A 16,585-nucleotide genomic window follows, 5' to 3' on the forward strand; every position below is an offset into this window, starting at 1 on the left:
TCTAATTCTTGATCCTTTTGCTAATGACCCCACAATAGAATTTGCCTTCTTGATTCCAGCCAGGTTTGAATGAGCTATCTTTCACTATGACCCTGAGATCTTTCTTGGTTCATCACACATGTGATCCCTACATTTTTGCAAAACTGCTAGGATTTTATTTTTAAAGTACTATTTGTATGAGTAGTATATGTTACTTTCCCCTGGGGGCTGGGCATAAGAATAGGCCCTCAGTTTGGCTGTACTTGTCGTAAGAGACGACTAAACAGCCACCGGGTAGATGGGACTTGTTAGCCTGGGAAGGCAGCTCATCTGAGAGAAGGAAAACTCTGATCCCAAACCTCCACTGCCTTGTGGCTACATCCAGTTAAGGAAAAGGTTTCAGGAGTCAACCTCGAGGCAAAATCAGGAGCCGGAGTCCCTGAGGCAGTTCATGGCTGAACACAGTCACGTTCTGGCAACTCCTGCGACACTGCTGGAACCAACCGTATTGGCCTCTGCCTTTCCATTGGACCATTTCAGCGACGTGGAGAGGGGGGATTTGCTGCATGGGAAACAGTCTATCCTCCATATCTACTTTACCCAGGCTTCGCGCACTAGAGAGGACACTGTTCCAGAACCACCATTCAGAGCGCGATGCCATAGTCTTCCAAGAATGAAGGATGCCAACTGGATATGTTACTGTTGCGTTAAGGAAAACTCCCAGAGGACCTGATATAGACTAAAGTTACACAGCCAGCACCTGACCTGAGCTCAGTGCAGCCTGAACCCAGTTGAGGTTATCTACTTATTGCAGTCTAGTTAAGAGAAACAGTTGTTTGATGCTTACTGATTTTCACTGCTTCTTGACCTGAAGGAACACTACAATGTTTGACTTAGACTGCAATCCTAACCTCACTTTCCTGGGAGTAAGTCCCATTGAATACAATAGGATTTACTTCTGAGTAGACCTGGTTAGGATTGTGCCCTTAGTAACTTTAGGATTTTTGGTTCTACAATTTCCCCCAATAAGGCATGTAGAATAAACTTCAGTATAATTGTTTAGATAACATTTTTAATGCCCTTTCTCTATCTTTATTGGTTCAGTCTAGAGTCTAACTAGATCTTGTGGTTTGAAAATATTTACTCAACATCTGTATTAGGCTCAAAGCAATGGTACAGAAGCAAGCTATATTAAGTAATGTCTTTTCTAACCGAATGTATATGGGGTTCAGAAAACCTTTTGGTAATGCCACACAAGCATTCATTTAAGTTAATTGACTTCGGAATGACCACTCTAATTATGTAAGTGTCAGGCCTTTGTAGGACTGGATTCATTTGTAATGCATAATGACTTTTAAAAAAATCATTGCAGTTCTATTCAAATTTATTGGGGAATAACATCAGTAAACTCAATGGGACTTACAGCCCAATCTTGAGCTGTCCGCGTGTTGAGTTGCTGCAGCACCAAAATGGCTGCTACAGCATCCTAGGCACACTGGGCAGCTGCTACCACCTCCCTGGGGGGACATTTGTTCCCTTCCCCATGGTAAGGAAAGTAGCCTCACAATAGGGCTACTCAACTCTGCACCCGCTATTTAGCTGGTGCAGAGTAATGGAGTTCCAGATCAGGCCGAGAGGTCCGATGCAGGGCTCCAGATCTGGCAGAGCTGAGCTACACTGGTTCTGCCCCCTCCTGCCCCGCTCCATCTCCCACCCCACCTTCCCCTGCCCTCTCCCCACCTTGGAACACCTCTCCCTGACCTTCCCCCATGCTCCCCACTTACCTCGCCGCTGCCCGGCGCTTCCATGGAGTGCTGGGTGGTGGTTGCTTGTCACCTGCCCAGAGTTGGCTCAGCGCATTTTTACAGCACGTTTGTGACACTGTGTGCTGGCGCTTAGCCAGTGTGCAAAGGTCAGGATAGGGCCCTCAGTCCCCTCAAAATATGCATCAGATTGGGCTGCACATGTCTAAATATGAAGGTTTTACAACCCAATCCCATCCTGCGCTGGAACAGGCAGACTGGCCTGCACTGAATCCAGCACAGGTGCTGAATCCAGCTGGCAACTCTGGCATGTCCATCAGTGGAACTGGGATTAAGATAGTAAAGTTGCTGTTGTGCTGGCATAACTGTTGCTGCGTTGGCATTCCAAGGAAATATGTCACCTCCTATGCCTCTCAAGACTGGTGTTTCAGGATTGCACTATTAATGAACCAATGTTTGACATTTTCCCTAAAGCAGTGGTTCTCAAAATCCTACTTGGACTCTAGGACTCTGCAAGTCTTTGCATGGGTGGGGGTGGAGCAGCAATGTGATCACCAGATTTGCACTGCTGCCAGGCAGGGAAAAGGCTTTGTAACTTACCTAGTTGCTCTGCCTCTCTGGAGGTCTGGGGAGCCTGAGACCCCCCTCTGCAGCCCTCCTCAGGCTTCAAAATATTGAAAAAAGGAGAAAAAACCCCACTTCTGGTTTTTGTTCCAAACCAGGAAGAAGTTTTTTTTTCTTTTTTTTCAACATTTTGAAACCTTGAGAAGTGCTGCAGAGTTGCTCACAGGCTCCCCAGACCTTCCAGAGAGCCATAGTGACTCCAGGTAAGTTACAAAACCCCTTACCTGCCCAGCAGCAGCACAATCCTAGCAATTGTGTTGCTGCCTATTTCTTTTCCAGTTTCCCTGGTGGTTGTGACCCACCAGTTTGAGAACCACTGCCCAAAAGGCTGTGGGACTGAATGTTTCATTACCATCAGCCCAAGAAAACAATGGGCCATGCTCTGATATGGGTCATGCTCACTTGACATGCACCCCTCACCATGAACACGTGTACACAAACATGCCAGGCAAGAGTTTCCATTGGAAAGTCAGTGGATGTATTTCTGAGTTGCCAGTTTCTTTGATGTTTAATTGTACTTCAGCTGGATTGTACTTGGGATGGATCCCAATATTAAAAAAAAAAAGGAATGCCTGTTGAATTGCCCATTGACTTCATCAAGATTACATTGATGGAACTGAAACTATAGGCTGCAATCTTGAACCTGTTGACACATTGGCTGTTGATTTCTTAAGAAACAAAGCCGTCTTATTTCCACAGTCCTACCCCTGAGCTACTGATAGTAAGAATGAAAGCACTCTTGTAAAACACTAACATTACTTTTGTGTGAAACCAGCAATTTTAGTGAGGAAGAATGGGCAGGATGTTGATACAGTTAGAGAATATGTTTTTAATTGCCCTATAGCTATTTATTTCATTTTATAACTGAAGAGGAGGAATTTGAGAAAATGCCTCTTTTCCCATTATGACTACTGCAAACAAATGGCATTCCCTTGCAGTGGCAATTTTCAAATGATTTTTTTTTTTTTTGGAGTACAAGTAGTCCCCTACTTAAGGACATGCAACTTATAGACACCCCAATGTAAGATCATAAGAATAGCTCTGCTGGATCAGGCCATAGGCCCATCTAGTCCCGCCTGCTATATTGCACAGTGGCTCACCAAATGCCCCAGGGAACACACAAAACAACAAGAGACCTGCATCTTGGTGCCCTCCGTTGCATCTGGCATTCTGACATAATCCATTTCTAAAATCAGGTTGCACATACACTTCATGGCTTGTAACCTGTGATGGATTTTTCCTTCAGAAATTTGTCCAATCCTTTTTTAAAGACATCCAGGCCAGATGTCATCATCACATCCTGTGGCAAGGAGTTCCACAGACTCCCTGTCCAATCCCTTTTTCAAAGCATCCAAGCCAGATGCCATCACCACATCCTGTGACAAGGAGTTCCACAGACTTTTTGAATATTTAAGTGAGGGCTCTTCAAAACTCCTTCCACAAACTACCCTCAATGCTCACCTCCAATCCTGGGGGTCCTTCAATACAGACACAGGAGAGACCTCTGCATCTGCTCTGCATCAAGTCTGTTACCTCACCTGAGGCCTGAACCAGGACAGAAGTGGGCATCCTACATGCACTTACCCCTACCACACTCATTAGCTCCTACTTGCGAGTAAATGCCCTTAAACATGGAAATGAGGCAGATTAGCCCCCCTTCTCTCTCTCACCCCTGCCCCCCCCTTTGGCCTGGCCTGCTCTCTTGCTCCCCACCAGCCTACCCCCACTGGGGAGGAAGGGGAAGCTGGGAGGAGACCTCTCCTGGGCCTCATCTCCCCCAAGTGCATCAAGAAGACCCATAAGAGCCCCAAACTTTCAGCTCCGTCATGACTGCTCCTTGTCGGCTGCACGTGAAAGAGCATAAGGACTGCTGAGTTGCACTTCCATGTCTTTTTTGCACAAGTACAAGCAGTGATGGTAGTGGTTTGTGAGAGAGAAAAAGATGTTGTGTTTTAGAGGCAGGGAAGTGATGGGTAAAGGAGAGCCAGTACAGTACTTAATAGAAGAACTGTACTTGTGTTCATCTCTAGCGAAGATCCCAATCCTATGCATGTTTACTCAGAAGTAATTCCCATTATAGTCACTTACTCCCAGATAAGTGTGGATAGGACTGCAGCCTAATACAAGTGCAAACTGTTATAAAATGCAAAATGCAAGTTGTAAAATGCAACTTACACAAATGCAGCCCCTCCCCACTTAAGCTGCTCTAAGGCCCATTTTGTACATTCTGCAACCAAAAAAAGCAGGGTTACCACAGAGTGTACATTTACTAAGGAATGAATTATCTATTTTATAATTTGTAGATTTCTTTGTTGTTTGTCAAGCACTACAGAATGTTGTTCATAAGTACAGATCCCTCAAACCTAAACTGTACTTACTGTATGTAGGGGACTACTTGTAGTTCCATTTATTTAAACAGCACTTCTTTTCTACATTGGAGAACTAATTTAAAAAAAGCAATCTGTAGGTCTGACCCCAGACCTACTGGACCCCAGAGCTATGGGACATGGATGGACCAGGACCTACGGGAGAAGGGGACTGCCAGGACCCTGCTGGAAGACACAGAAGAGAGGACTGCCAGGACCCTGCTGAAGGAGACACTCTGCTGGAGAGGACACAGAGGAGGGACTCTGCTACTGGGAAGATTGGACTGTACTCTGGAGACTAAATTGGACTTGGACTGGAAGCTTTGGATCTTTACCCACTGAGTTAAGTGGAGTTTTGGGGAGGGAAAGCCTCTGGACAAGAGGAAGTACAGGGAGTGTATGTGTTTGTAGCAATAAATTCTGGTTAATTGCTCAAAGGAGTTGTGTTTGTTTCTTTGCATACCACAGCTGTTGTTTCTAGAAATAAAAAGAGGGTGTTAATTAGCCAAAAAGTGGGTATTGGGAGGCTTACATTTTTGGGACAAGACAGTCACCCAGGTATATGTGTTTAGAATTGCTGTCATATTCTGTCTTCCTAATACTGTACTGTTCTTAGGGACCAAGCCTTAGGGATCAAGCCTATCCAATGTTCCAGCACTGATGCAGCCATGCCAGTGGGGATTGTGCAACATCCTGCAAGATGGAAGGGCAGTCACAGAGGCCTCCTCAAGATAAAAGAATCTTTGGTGTAGTGGTTTGGGAGTCCTTAGACCTGGAAGATCCAGGTTCAAACCCCCCCCCCCCCGGCTTGGCCATTAAGCTACCTGGGTGACCTTGGGTCAGTCACCATCTCTCAGCCTCACCTACCTCACAGGGTTGTTGTAAGGACAAAAGAAAAGGTAGGGGAGGAACTATGCACCCCACTCTGATCTCCTTGGAAGAAGAAAATGTGAAAAATCAAAATCAATCAAATCGAGCATGCATTATGAGTGCATCAGCATGGGAAAGGTGGATAGGATTGGGCCCTTAGTTGGGAACCCTTGACATCCTTCCCATTCTTTCCTCGTTGATCAAATTGCATCTTAAGAGTCTTCTGAGATTTGTCATACAGTGCATTAACCTTCCACTGCCACTTGTATGTCAATGAACAGAGCAGTATCACAGCCCAATCATGTCTACTCAGAAGTAAGTCCCCTTGAATGCTATGGGGCTTACAGGACAGTGTGCATAGAATTGCAGCCTTATTCAAGGGAGTGGTGAGAGAGGTAGCCACCCAGGATGTGCAGAGCTTCCGTATTTCATCACAGGTCACTGGAAGAGGCATGCATAAACTGTAACAAACTGATCCCTGAAGTTTAGCAACAGTTCTTGTTGACTAGAAGTTGCAGGGAAAGTAGCAATGGGAGGAGATGCACAGTCCCCAAAGAAGAGTGCTGTCTGTTCTGAAGAAGCCATCCCCAATCCTCTGTCCACAAACCACCATCTTGAACTGGGAGGTGTGGTGGGTGGGGAGGAAGGTGAGGTAGTCTCCCTGCTGTAGTCCTTCAAAAAGCACCACTGGACTGTGAGGAGCTCAAGCACACTCAACACTCAACACTCTGCTCTTAGTGTGGGTTGAGTGTGCTTGAGCTCCTCACAGTCCAGTGGTGCTTTTTGAAGGACTACAGCAGGGGAATTGGGGAACAGTGCCATTGGGGAACAGTGTGATCATGCTGCGATCCGTTTTGACATGCATGTTGGGGGAAGAATACCAGGCAAATCTCTAACAAAAACCCTTGACTTCCGACGGGCGGACTTCCCTCAAATGAGGAGGCTGGTTAGAAGGAGGTTGAAAGGGAGGGTAAAAAGAGTCCAGTCTCTCCAGAGTGCATGGAGGCTGCTTAAAACAACAGTAATAGAGGCCCAGCAGAGGTGTATACCGCAAAGAAAGAAGGGTTCCACTAAATCCAGGAGAGTGCCCGCATGGCTAACCAGCCAAGTTAGAGAGGCTGTGAAGGGCAAGGAAGCTTCCTTCCGTAAATGGAAGTCTTGCCCTAATGAAGAGAATAAAAAGGAACATAAACTGTGGCAAAAGAAATGTAAGAAGGTGATAGGGGAGGCCAAGCGAGACTATGAGGAACGCATGGCCAGCAACATTAAGGGGAATAATAAAAGCTTCTTCAAATATGTTAGAAGCAGGAAACCCGCCAGAGAAGCGGTTGGCCCTCTGGATGGTGAGGGAGGGAAAGGGGAGATAAAAGGAGACTTAGAGATGGCAGAGAAATTAAATGAGTTCTTTGCATCTGTCTTCACGGCAGAAGACCTCGGGCAGATACCGCTGCCGGAACGGCCCCTCCTAACCGAGGAGTTAAGTCAGATAGAGGTTAAAAGAGAAGATGTTTCAGACCTCATTGATAAATTAAAGATCAATAAGTCACCGGGCCCTGATGGCATCCACCCAAGGGTTATTAAGGAATTGAAGAATGAAGTTGCAGATCTCTTGACTAAGGTATGCAACTTGTCCCTCAAAACGGCCACGGTACCAGAAGATTGGAGGATAGCAAATGTCACGCCTATTTTTAAAAAGGGAAAGAGGGGGGACCCGGGAAACTATAGGCCGGTCAGCCTAACATCTATACCGGGTAAGATGGTGGAATGCCTCATCAAAGATAGGATCTCAAAACACATAGACGAACAGGCCTTGCTGAGGGAGAGTCAGCATGGCTTCTGTAAGGGTAAGTCTTGCCTCACAAACCTTATAGAATTCTTTGAAAAGGTCAACAGGCATGTGGATGCGGGAGAACCCGTGGACATGATATATCTGGACTTTTAGAAGGCGTTTGACACGGTCCCTCACCAAAGGCTACTGAAAAAACTCCACAGTCAGGGAATTAGAGGACAGGTCCTCTCCTGGATTGAGAACTGGTTGGAGGCCAGGAAGCAGAGAGTGGGTGTCAATGGGCAATTTTCACAATGGAGAGAGGTGAAAAGCGGTGTGCCCCAAGGATCTGTCCTGGGACCGGTGCTTTTCAACCTCTTCATAAATGACCTGGAGACAGGGTTGAGCAGTGAAGTGGCTAAGTTTGCAGATGACACCAAACTTTTCCGAGTGGTAAAGACCAGAAGTGATTGTGAGGAGCTCCAGAAGGATCTCTCCAGACTGGCAGAATGGGCAGCAAAATGGCAGATGCGCTTCAATGTCAGTAAGTGTAAAGTCATGCACATTGGGGCAAAAAATCAAAACTTTAGATATAGGCTGATGGGTTCTGAGCTGTCTGTGACAGATCAGGAGAGAGATCTTGGGGTGGTGGTGGACAGGTCGATGAAAGTGTCGACCCAATGTGCGGCGGCAGTGAAGAAGGCCAATTCTATGCTTGGGATCATTAGGAAGGGTATTGAGAACAAAACGGTTAGTATTATAATGCCGTTGTACAAATCTATGGTAAGGCCACACCTGGAGTATTGTGTCCAGTTCTGGTCGCCGCATCTCAAAAAAGACATAGTGGAAATGGAAAAGGTGCAAAAGAGAGCGACTAAGATGATTACGGGGCTGGGGCACCTTCCTTATGAGGAAAGGCTACGGTGTTTGGGCCTCTTCAGCCTAGAAAAGAGACGCCTGAGGGGGGACATGATTGAGACATACAAAATTATGCAGGGGATGGACAGAGTGGATAGGGAGATGCTCTTTACACTCTCACATAATACCAGAACCAGGGGACATCCACTAAAATTGAGTGTTGGGCGGGTTAGGACAGACAAAAGAAAATATTTCTTTACTCAGCGTGTGGTCGGTCTGTGGAACTCCTTGCCACAGGATGTGGTGCTGGCGTCTAGCCTAGACGCCTTTAAAAGGGGATTGGACGAGTTTCTGGAGGAAAAATCCATTATGGGGTACAAGCCATGATGTGTATGCGCAACCTCCTGATTTTAGGAATGGGTTAAGTCAGAATGCCAGATGTAGGGGAGAGCACCAGGATGAGGTCTCTTGTTATCTGGTGTGCTCCCTGGGGCATTTGGTGGGCCGCTGTGAGATACAGGAAGCTGGACTAGATGGGCCTATGGCCTGATCCAGTGGGGCTGTTCTTATGTTCTTAGGGTGACAGCGCTTTTTGAAGGACTATGGCTTTTTGAGGCTCTGCCTCACCTGCCACTGCACGTAAGTGGGTTGAGTTAGTACCTCACAGGATGGCGGTGCTTTTCGAAGGACTACAGCGGGGAGGCTCTGCCTCACCTGCCTCCCCACCCTCTGCACGTCCCTGCTGGAACCCCGCCCACCACCTCCCCCTCGGTTGACTCTGCGAGTGGGCTGAGTGTGCTCGAGCACGTTGCAGGGCCTTGGTGCTTTTGCAAGGACTATGGGGGGGAGGCTCTGCCTCTCCTGCCTCCCCGCCCACCGCAGTCCCTGGATTGGAACAGATCCTCTCCAGTCATTTCTTGCGGCTTGCAGCGGCGCTCCGGCGTGCATAGCTGTGGTGTGGCTCGTTGCCTCCCAAGCCTCCGCCCGCGCGCGGACTGCCTCTAGTGCTTACTGTGCTGCTGCTGCGGAGGCTTCCTCGCGGTCTCGAGCAGGACCGCAAAGCTCCACGCGCTCAGCCCGGCGTCACGCTCGCGCTCACTCTAAGCGCGGGGGGGGGCGGGGAGAATCGCGACAGGGCGCGGAAGAGGGAGGGAACGAGTGCGCACGCGCGCCCACAGATCGGCGCGCGCTCGAGGGAGGGGGCAGCGAGTGCGCGCGCCTGTACTGCCGCTCTCCGCCCACCCTGAGATGGCGCATGCGCGCTAAGCTCCGGTCCCCTCCGTCTGTTTGAACAGGAAGGCGGACATATTTGTGTGACTACCCTCCTCGGGGAGCCGCTGAGGCAGCGGTGGCCGCCTTGGGCCTTAGCCTCTTCCCTTCGACCAGTTCCCTCGCGGGCCGGGGGAGCGGCTCCTCCCCCTCTCCTCGGCGGCAGAACAGGGCAGGGTACAGCCCAGCCGCGCCAACTCGAAGCCGGGCGAAGCGCTGCCCCCGAGAGGGAAGGCAGCACAGGCGCTGACGAGAAGCGGCGGGGAGCCGGGCTGAGGCAGAGCTGGGGGCGGGGAAGGCAAGGCAGGAAGATGCCTCAGCCGTTACGCGGCCGTTGGTGAAGCCGCGCGTGTCCGGAGGGCAAGGCGGAGGCTTCTCGCCGCCCTGAAGAAGCGCGGCCGGGCGGTCCGTGCAGCAGCAGCAGCAGCAGCAGCCGGCGCCCTCCCGCCTGCTCCCCCGGCTGGGCCGCCCCTCAGGCCCGGCGTCGATGGAGCGAGCGACCCGCTGACGCTCTGCGGGGAAAGTTTCCTGTTTTCATGCTAGGCCTCTCTCTGCTTCCTCCCTCGCCGCGAAGAGAGCTGCTGCTGCGGAGCTGGCACCGAAGGCGGGGAGGAGGGACGCTGCGCTGGCTGCCGGGATGGCTGCTGCCTGGCTGGGGAAGGGCGGCTGCGGCACAGACCTCGGGGCCCAGGCCGGAGACGGCGCGGGACTGGCGGAGCAGTGACTGCGGCCCGGAGGCTGCACTGAAGGGGGAAGGCTCCCCCCGCTGGGAGCAGTGCCTGTTTCCGTTTTGGTTCCCTTTGAAGAGGACGTGTGTGGGGCAGAGCATGAGGGACCATCCCTGCGCATCCCCAGTTCTCCTCTGAAAAGGCAGGAGGACCGAGAGAGCCGGCTCAGGACACACGACCTGCTCTTCGCTTCTTTCCTGTGGCATTAAGGCAGCCACCTCTCCAGCACCATGTCTACGGGGGAGAACTTCGAGGCTCGCTTTGAAAAAATCGGCATGATGATCAGGGACCCCAAATCCGAAGTGAATTCCGACTGCCTTTTGGTGAGTTGCAGGAGCTTCCGTTTGGATCACAAACTGCATCGCAGGCCCTCCTGACAAGACCAACCTTTGTCTTGCACTCAGCAGGGTTTCTCAAACTGTGGGTTGGGACCCACCTTCGGGTGGGTTCCCATTCATTTCAGTGTCTTATTTTTAATGTATTAAACTTCATGCTGCCATGGTATGTGACTGCATCTGGGGAAACATAAGTTCTGTACTTTTAACAGCCTCCTATGTATATGCCTAGTATACAATGATAGTAAATGGATTTTACTCCTGGCTAAGTGTGGGCAGGATTCTAGTGTGAGCAGCCTAGGGTGGTTAAAAATTTTCCTGCTTGATGATGTCACTTTGGGTCATGACATCACTTCCAGTTGGTCCTGACAGATTCTCATTCTAAAAAGTGCTAAAAGTTTGAGAACCACTGTCTTACAGTATGGACTTTGCCTTCACATTTTTATAAGATTATTATTATTATTATTATTATTATTATTATTATTATTATTATTAACAATATCTATATACCACTGACTGCTTCAGTTGTTAACTGTGTATTATATGGGCCCTTGTTTTTATATAGGATCCCTGACACATACCCCACCTGTGGAGCTATCTTTCTCTTTCTCTGTTTCTTTTAGTAATGGTTCTGCTAGATTGCTAAATGCTGAGAACAGCAGAAACATGCTTCTGAGAAATGGGTGAGAGATTTGTAACATTTGGTCTTTGATCAGAAGACAAAAACTTGAAGTTGTAACACAGCTGGGGACTGTTGCCAAGCACAGGTCTCTTGTGTCTTCACATCTTTAATGCTAAGGCAAGGGACCTTGCATGCTGTTGCAATCTGTGGTTGCTATGTGGGCAATTTATGCGGCAGGGTTGAACAATCAAAAACTTCTGCTGTATGTATTTACCTAAATGCCAACATCAGCTGCCCTAAGGCTATGCTGGCAGTAGTCCATGCTCTGTGCATTTAGACTGACTTGTGCAGTAGGGGGATTTAAGTGTCATTCCTGACCATGTGGATTCCCTGCATGGGGAAGCATAATTTAGTTCAGGGGTGTCCAAAGTTTTTGGCAGGAGGGCCACATCATCTCTCTGACATTGTGTCTGCGGCTGGGGAAAAAAAGAATTAATTTACATTTAAAATTTGAATAAGTTTACATAAGTTTACTTAAATGAATATATTAAAGATGAACTTATATGAATGAATGAAGGTCTTGCAATAGCTCAAGGCCTATGAAAGGCCTTGCACAAAGCAAGGCTGGCCTTTCCTTTGCTGCCGTGAAAGGCCTTTCCTTTCACATGAAACAGCAAGCAGTGTAGGAAGCCCTCATCCCACAGCTCACGCAAGAGGTCAAACAGTCACCCTCACGCTGAGAGCAGTTGCGTTGGGCCAGTGTGGGCTCCAACAAATCTCGGGAGGGCCAGAGGCTCATTGAAGACTGGGAGCTCCCTGAGCTCATTGAGAGACCTCGAGGGCCGCATGTGGCCCCAGGGCTGGGATTTGCGCACCCCTGATCTAGTGCAATGGTTTCCAACATGGGGGTTGTGACTACCCAGGGCAATGGGAACTACCATTTTCCTCCATAAGAGGAATGGTGAGTCTGTAGTAATGACACCTCCAGGTTTGCGCTGCCACTCTTAAGAAAAAAAGGGTTTCAGGACTTACCATCTGAGTCTGCAACTGGAGATGCTGCAAAACCTAGGTTCTCCTCACTGCTGATGGGTATGTCCCAAAACCACTTTTTTCTTGGTGTGATGGTGTGGACCTCTGCCCTTGCTGCCATCGCTACTGACTCACCACTCCCCTTACCAACCTTTGCACGGACTCAGTGGTTCCCTTACCTTTGGGTAAAAGTTGAGAACCGCTGATCCTAGTGCTAACCACAAGTGTGAGTACTATGCAAATTGCACTTTATTATTGAAATAGTCTGCTGATGTTACATAAGTTGCTTTAGTTACAGGTAGATCAAACCATTACAGTGTGCTTTACGTAGGACTGTCCTTGAAGAGCATCTGAAAATTCAGTTGGTACAGAGTGCTGCTGCTTGGATTATAGCTAGGGCCTATGTTCATAACTTCCACATTGTACTGTATTTATAGGTTACTAATATGCTTCAGGCTCAATACAATGTATTGGTTATAAGCTTTTGAAGCACCGGCCTCTCCCTTAGTACAACATCAGAGGCTTTCTCTTTGTTTTTCCTCTTTTCAGAGTTTCTCTAGAGAGGCAAAAACTACACATGACAGGGCATTTGTGGTGGTACCACCCAGGCTTTTGAATGTCCTCCCTGGAAGCCCAGTTGGCACCATTACACATGACTTATTGCCTGCTGGTAAGACCCTTTTGTTTAAGCAGATGCTGCAGTTAAATTAATGCTCCCCCCCCATTGTGTGTTCCCCTAAGTTAAGGTCTTGGTTCAGTTAGTGGTTTTGATCTGTTATTGTTTTGGATGATTTTATAGTGTTGTGATATTTTTGATATTTTTTTTAATGTAATAAGGGTAGAAAGGTTTTTTTTTTCCTCTGCCAGATTCTCATCCCTGCTCTCAGTTGTTGACTTTTTCCAAAGTTTGTTATAAAGTGAGGAATGAGGTTCTTTATATACTCTGATTCTCTTGGCTTTCCAAGGATTCAAGGTTGCTGGGTGGTGGGAAAAGTCAAAATAATGACTGATTATCAAATGCACAATTTTTGGGTTCTTGAAAATTCTTTTTCTATTGAAAGTCTATAAAGTAGCTCTTTGTTGTGACAAAGTGATGTTCAAAGCTTTGAATGTCCGGGTAAGAGATTGGAAGTAGAGATGGGAAGCAGAGGGAAGATAGGAGGGAAAGAACAATTTATTATACATAAAACAATATTTTTTTAATGCATAACTAATTCATCATGTCTGAGCAATAGTTGTGTGATTTTAAAAAACTTTGTTATGAAAAGTTTAGTTTTTAAGCTTTCCAGATATCCATGCTAAGCATTTTTCTTTCTGAGCCTTGGATGCCCAGGTGCTCTGTTGCATCACAGAACCTAAGTCAATGACAATATGGGGATGCTTGACATCTGTTTATCAAGGTGTCTGTAATATAAAGATGTGTAAGTTACGCCCAGAAAGTAATGCACCACATTTTTTTTCTTCAACAATTATTTATTGAACACAATGAAACTTACACACAAGAAAGAATTATGTTTCTTCTACACTCCCTATTTTTCCACGTAATCTCCATCCAGTTCTATGGCCTTCCTCCAGCGAGACACAAGGGCATGTATGTCCTGTCGGTACCACTCCTTGTTCTGGTCACGAAGCCATTTCTGCAGTGTGCGAATCACCTCTTCGTCATCCTCAAAATGTCTTCCTCGGATGGCATCCTTTAATGGCCCAAACACGTGGAAGTCTGAGGGAGCTAGGTTAGGGCTGTAGGGTGGATGGGGTAACACAGTCCAACCCTGTTTAGTGATGTGTTCCAAAGTCCTCAAACTTGTGTGAGGCCGAGCGTTATCATGTTGAATCAAACATTCACTTGGGTTGTTATGGCGCCGAAGTCGCTGGAAGCGCTTCTTGAGTTTGGTTAATGTCTTCACATAAGCTTCAGAATTAATGGTGCTGCCTCTTGGCATCACATCAATGAGTATGACGCCCTCACAGTCCCAAAACACAGTGATCATGACCTTACCGGCGGAAGCAGTTGCTTTGAATTTTTTCTTCTGTGGAGATTGAGGATGACGCCATTCCATTGACTGTCGTTTTGTTTCGGGCTCAAAATGGTGAACCCAGGTTTCATCACCTGTCACAATCCTGGACAAGAACGCTTCACCCTCATCTTCAAAACGTTTCAGCAACTCAGAAGAAATGTTTTTTCTGAGAAATTTGTGGTCCACCGTAAGACAGCGCGGAACCCATCGTGCACACACTTTTGAGTAATCAAGAGCACAGATGATTGCATCCACACTTCCTTTGCTGATTGACAGCTTCAGCGCCAACTGCCTAGTCGTTATGCATTGGTCTTCGCGATTGAGCACATCAGCAAGCTGCATCTTGTCAGGTGTGACAGCCGTGGATGGCCGCCCTGAAAGCTGCAAATCTTGGAGCTCTGCCGAACCGCCTTCTAATGGCCTCACCCTCTGTGCCCAGCGACTAACCGTACTTCTGTCGACTGCAGATTCTCCATAAACTGTACACAAACGTTTGTGAATGTCCCCAACTGTTTCTTTTTCCGCAGTGAGAAATTCAGTGACGACACGCTGCTTGTAACGTACATCACTTACAGACGCCATTTCGAAACACTGCTGCAGCTACGCTATCTGTCTGAAGAAACCAAAAATTTGTGTGCACACTCCTGAAAATTCAAATAATGTATATCTAAAGTTTCGCATTCGTACCATTACTGTAGGCTGAGAAAAAAAATGTGGTGCATTACTTTCTGGGCGACCCTCGTAGTAATTATTACAGGGGCAGGGCACTATAGTGTTTGGAGTTTGGGGAGTAGAAACAAGACTGAGGTCAAAATTTAAGGAGAGAAGAGTGTAGACTTAGCCCACTATGAAGGTAGACTTTTTGCTGGTCATAATATACATAGAATATCTAAATTTTGTAAAGTCTAATTAGTTGCTTTGATTGCCCTTTGGGGAGATAAAGTGGGGTAAAAATTTAGGTTGGTTTTCTTATTTACTATGTCTCCTTGGGCATTAATGGTCATTTCAGTGAAAGTAGTATTGAAAATAATGCTTCTTGAAGATGCTCGGGCCTAGGGTTTGGTGTGGAGCCAAGTATGTCCTCTTACATAGTTCCGCAGAATTTGTGCATGGATAGTAAAATCAAGGAGGTGGCAGAGTGCTGTAGAGCGGGAAGAGATTCTGGAGATGTTATGAATAGCATGCAAAAGTTAGCAACTTTTGGTTATATTCAAACCACATAATCTACTACTCCTGTTGAAGTGTTCTTAATAAGAATAAGCATTTCCCAGACATCATGATTGTTATTTTCTAACTTGCTAAAAAGAGTGTTTTAGCCTTAGGGCAGTTTCATAACTGATTTTGGGAAGTACTGGGTTGGATCCAAACCTTATCTTGTGCAAGTGTTGTGCCATGCTTACGTAAGACAGGAAGGGATATAATTTTTTGGTGATGACCCTGTGTCTCTCTGGCCTCATGTATCCCCCAAAACTTGCTCCTGACATTTGAGGGACCCTTGGGAATAAGATGGCATGTGGCACATGGCCCTGAAGAAGGAAAAGGGAATAAATGGGAATAATCCCCTTTTCTTCTTCTTCTTTAGCATTTGTCCCAAGTGGTGGCAGGGCTCACTATTTTGGCTCAGAGTCACAATTTCTCTTGGTCGTGGGCTTGGTCTGGGTGTAGGATGGTGATTTTCATGTCGCCGTGCAGTGTGTTAAGCCAGCACTGCTTCAGTCAGCCCTTTGGTTGTTTGCCGTTGTTCTCCATGCAGAACATGGCCATTGAATAATTGAATAATCCCCTCTTATGCATACAGCATGTGGTGCTCATGCAATATAGTTTTGATCCAACACTATGGTATTAGCTCTAGTAAACCCATAAAATGTGGATGCCATGCTCACATGTGCATGAGTCTTTTACATTGGTGTACATGTTCCTAAGACCTACATTTCATAAACAGTAGACAAGGAGGTAAACCTGTACTGTTATGCTCCACATTGAAAACTAGCATTCAAACAAGAAAGCTAATTTGGAATCCTCTTTTCTGGCATGGCATGCTAATTTTCTGTGCCCGGTAAATCTTTGGATGGAAGAGCATTTAGTTGCATGAACCCACCTGTGGTTGCAGTGGTACAGCCTAGAAACAGGTTTGTTACTGATTTGCTGTTTGCCAGCTAACCCTAATTCTCCATCCAGTTACCAATTTGTATAGATCAGATGCAAAATATACACAGGTTAGGGTTGGAGAAACAGTTTTGATATTAAGAACAAGCTGATGTTTCGTCTCCCCACTCATTGCATGTCATGATCTACTGGTTTCTTACCCAATTAATTCGTGTTAAGCACAATGCAGCTGATGAAAGATACAATCATT

The 16,585-nt window shown here is 47.0% G+C and overlaps 1 protein-coding gene across 1 annotated transcript in view; it reads left to right on the forward strand.

Annotated features, from left to right (window-relative positions):
• Positions 1 to 9,525: 9,525 nt before the first annotated feature.
• ROCK1 (Rho associated coiled-coil containing protein kinase 1) overlaps positions 9,526 to 16,585 on the forward strand; it is a 125,552-nt gene continuing 118,492 nt past the window's right edge. Inside the window, exon 1 of the mRNA XM_066623169.1 lies at positions 9,526 to 10,548. Coding sequence (XP_066479266.1) covers positions 10,456 to 10,548 — 93 coding nt within the window. The 5' untranslated portion in view covers positions 9,526 to 10,455. The remainder of the gene's footprint in view (positions 10,549 to 16,585) is intronic.

This window comes from Tiliqua scincoides, chromosome 4 (assembly GCF_035046505.1).
Source record: "Tiliqua scincoides isolate rTilSci1 chromosome 4, rTilSci1.hap2, whole genome shotgun sequence".
In the NCBI taxonomy this organism is placed as follows: Eukaryota; Metazoa; Chordata; class Lepidosauria; order Squamata; family Scincidae; genus Tiliqua; species Tiliqua scincoides.